The following is a 2,914-nucleotide window of genomic DNA, read 5'->3' as shown; positions in this document are numbered from 1 at the left end:
GACACTAAAGCCCTGAAATCATCTCAAGATCTCAAGATAACCCCCTTCCCAGTGCTATATAGTCGTAATGGCTTGGCGCTCACTCCTGATAGTTCCCTCCCCTTCCGTTTCTCTGTGTCCTCCGTTCGTCTTCAGTTGCCAGGTGTATCTTGCACCAGGTGTGTCATGTACCAGGTGTGACCAAGTGACACCAGAGTGAACAATGTGTTAATTAGCATCATTAACGCTTAAGGAACCTTCGTCACAGTCGAACCTTTTTTCATCCTGTATTTTATATCATTTATCTTCTTTTAATAAAGATAAATGATTTTATTTATCATTTATCTTCAAAATTCCACTGTTGGGGCCCGTTTCCTTAACTCTATTACCAAATACCGTTGTTGGGGGACTGGCGGCTGAGTGGACCGCGCCCGGAATTCGTAGCCTTAAGGTTCCCGGTTCGATCCCCGGCGGAGGCGGAAACAAAGGGGTAGAGTTTCTTTCACCCTGATGTCCCTGTTCACCTAGCAGAAAATTAAGTACCTGGGGAGTTAGACACCTGCAATGGGCTGCTTCCTGGGGGTGTGTAACAAAAAGGGGGCCTGGTCGAGGAAATTCAAGTCCCGAAATCATCTCAAGATAACCTCTCATGATAAGGATCTTGGAGAACGTAGCATGGGCGGATTTTCCCATGTGCTATTGCCTCTACATGGCCAGGCCCTCCAGCCACAGTGTGTGGAGGTGACAGACAAGCCTGGCTTTGCCTCTACATGGCCAGGCCCTCCAGCCACAGTGTGTGGAGGTGACAGACAAGCCTGGCTTTGCCTCTACATGGCCAGGCCCTCCAGCCACAGTGTGTGGAGGTGACAGACAAGCCTGGCTTTGCCTCTACATGGCCAGGCCCTCCAGCCACAGTGTGTGGAGGTGACAGACAAGCCTGGCTTTCAAGGGTGATTATATTATATTTTTATATTAATGGGGTGTGTTTGGTGTCTCGATTTTATTGCACTTGAATTCAAACGTCAGAAAACTGTCATTATAACGCAACAAGAACTAGCAAGACTAGCAGGCGGGGCATGGAGCTAGAGCCCACTTCCTGGGAGACACTGATAGGCAAGCACTGAGCGTTGTCAGCTTAAAGTGAAGATGCACTTTACAATGTTCACCACTCAGGGGGCTGCCAAGTGCCGTGGTAACATTTCCTGCACAAATACGAGAGAGAGAGAGAGAACTAAAGGAAATGTAAAAAAATCCTTGAAGCTTTTGGCAGACATTAGGTGTTACTAATGGAGTTTGGACATTAGAGAACTAGAGCACCACAAAGTATTAAATGTCGCCAATTTTTACTGCCCCAAGCTGCAAGGCAACACTATTTTACTGTGTAAAACTGTGAGACCTTCGCTGGCTAGTGTTACCCGCGGGGTGTTAAAGGCTATTAGAAACGACCCTGGAAATGTTAGCAGCCGCCAGGTAGCACCTTAGGAGTGTTGCCAGATAGGAGCCTTCACGCGTCAGTCACTGTTACTTGATTAAGAACCACTCTTAACAGTGTTGCCAGGTGTGCCACTCTCCGTCCCGACCCTGGCATCTTGCCCTCCTGGCACCTCCTCACCACCTTCCCCCTCACCATTCATTTAACTTTCCACCCTCCCACAGCTCAATGCCCAGAGTTGGAACAGTTTTTCCTCAGCTTTCAGTCGTTTTGGGTGCGGTGTTCTGAGCGACATGGCCGGGCTCCTACCAGCTCCCGCGACATGCATAGTACAGATAGATTGACCTCATTACTGAAGCTTCCTCATGGCGTGACCTCATTACTGAAGCTTCCTCATGGCGTGACCTCATTACTGAACCTTCCTCATGGCGTGACCTCATCACTGAACCTTCCTCATGGCGTGACCTCATCACTGAAGCTTCCTCATGGCGTGACCTCATCACTGAACCTTCCTCATGGCGTGACCTCATTACTGAACCTTCCTCATGGCGTGACCTCATCACTGAAGCTTCCTCATGGCGTGACCTCATCACTGAACCTTCCTCATGGCGTGACCTCATCACCGAAGCTTCCTCATGGCGTGACCTCATCACTGAACCTTCCTCATGGCGTGACCTCATCACTGAAGCTTCCTCATGGCGTGACCTCATCACTGAAGCTTCCTCATGTCCTGATGAATTACTACACATCATAACTACAGTTCGATCAGTTTCTTCAACGCTTCCTCGTGTACAAAATGCAAAGTAGTTAAGTCTGGTGCTTGGAACGGGCGACTATACACAAGGTGGTATATGGTTCCACTTGAGAGGTTATCTTGAGATGATTTCGGGGCTTAGCGTCTCCGCGGCCCGGTCCTCGACCAGGCCTCCTTTTTGTTACACACCCCAAGGAAGCAGCCCGTAGCAGCTGTCTAACTCCCAGTTACCTATTTACTGCTAGGTAACAGGGGCATCAGGGTGAAAGAAACATTTTGCCTATTTGTCTCCGCCTCCACCGGGGATCGAACCCGGAACCTCAGGACTACGAATCCGAAGCGCTGTCTACCCAGCTGTCAGGCGCCCTGGCAGAAGAAACTCACCTACAATCGGACAGAGAAAATAACCAGAGAGCTGATATAACAATGAACCTCTGCCCCTCTCAGCCAACATAAAGTGGATATCGTTAGATGCATACGCAACATTGACCGACATACGAACTGCCTTTAAAAGTGTTTAAAAGTAGTCGTACTGAACCTAATATATCAATTACGTTAAATGAATTCAGGGATGTCCTTCGTCAAGGGGCAACCCCTACCTCGTTAAATATTCACTGTGAAGATGGAGGGAGGACAGTGGTAAGCCACCTGACACTTCCCTCAGCAAAGAGATATCAGCTACCAAGAGAAACTAAATTAATTAAAAATCATGTCACTTGAAGAAAGAAGAAATAGGGGGAGGCATAATC

The 2,914-nt window shown here is 48.4% G+C and overlaps 1 protein-coding gene across 1 annotated transcript; it reads left to right on the top strand.

Annotated features, from left to right (window-relative positions):
• The first annotated feature begins 1,733 nt into the window (after positions 1–1,733).
• On the top strand, positions 1,734–2,165 carry LOC138358764 (mucin-19-like). Its single transcript, XM_069316937.1, has one exon. It carries the CDS (start codon positions 1,734–1,736, stop codon positions 2,163–2,165), a length of 432 nt encoding a protein of 143 aa, XP_069173038.1.
• The last annotated feature ends 749 nt before the right edge of the window (positions 2,166–2,914 follow it).

The sequence above is a fragment of the Procambarus clarkii genome, chromosome 86, assembly GCF_040958095.1.
Source record: "Procambarus clarkii isolate CNS0578487 chromosome 86, FALCON_Pclarkii_2.0, whole genome shotgun sequence".
Lineage (NCBI taxonomy): Eukaryota > Metazoa > Arthropoda > Malacostraca > Decapoda > Cambaridae > Procambarus > Procambarus clarkii.
This window is presented reverse-complemented; position numbering and strand designations above follow the sequence as displayed.

What these genes read in the sequence shown, in the direction of transcription:
- LOC138358764 (XM_069316937.1), top strand. Translation starts at nt 1,734, where the DNA reads ATGCATAGTACAGATAGATTGACCTCATTACTGAAGCTTCCTCATGGC.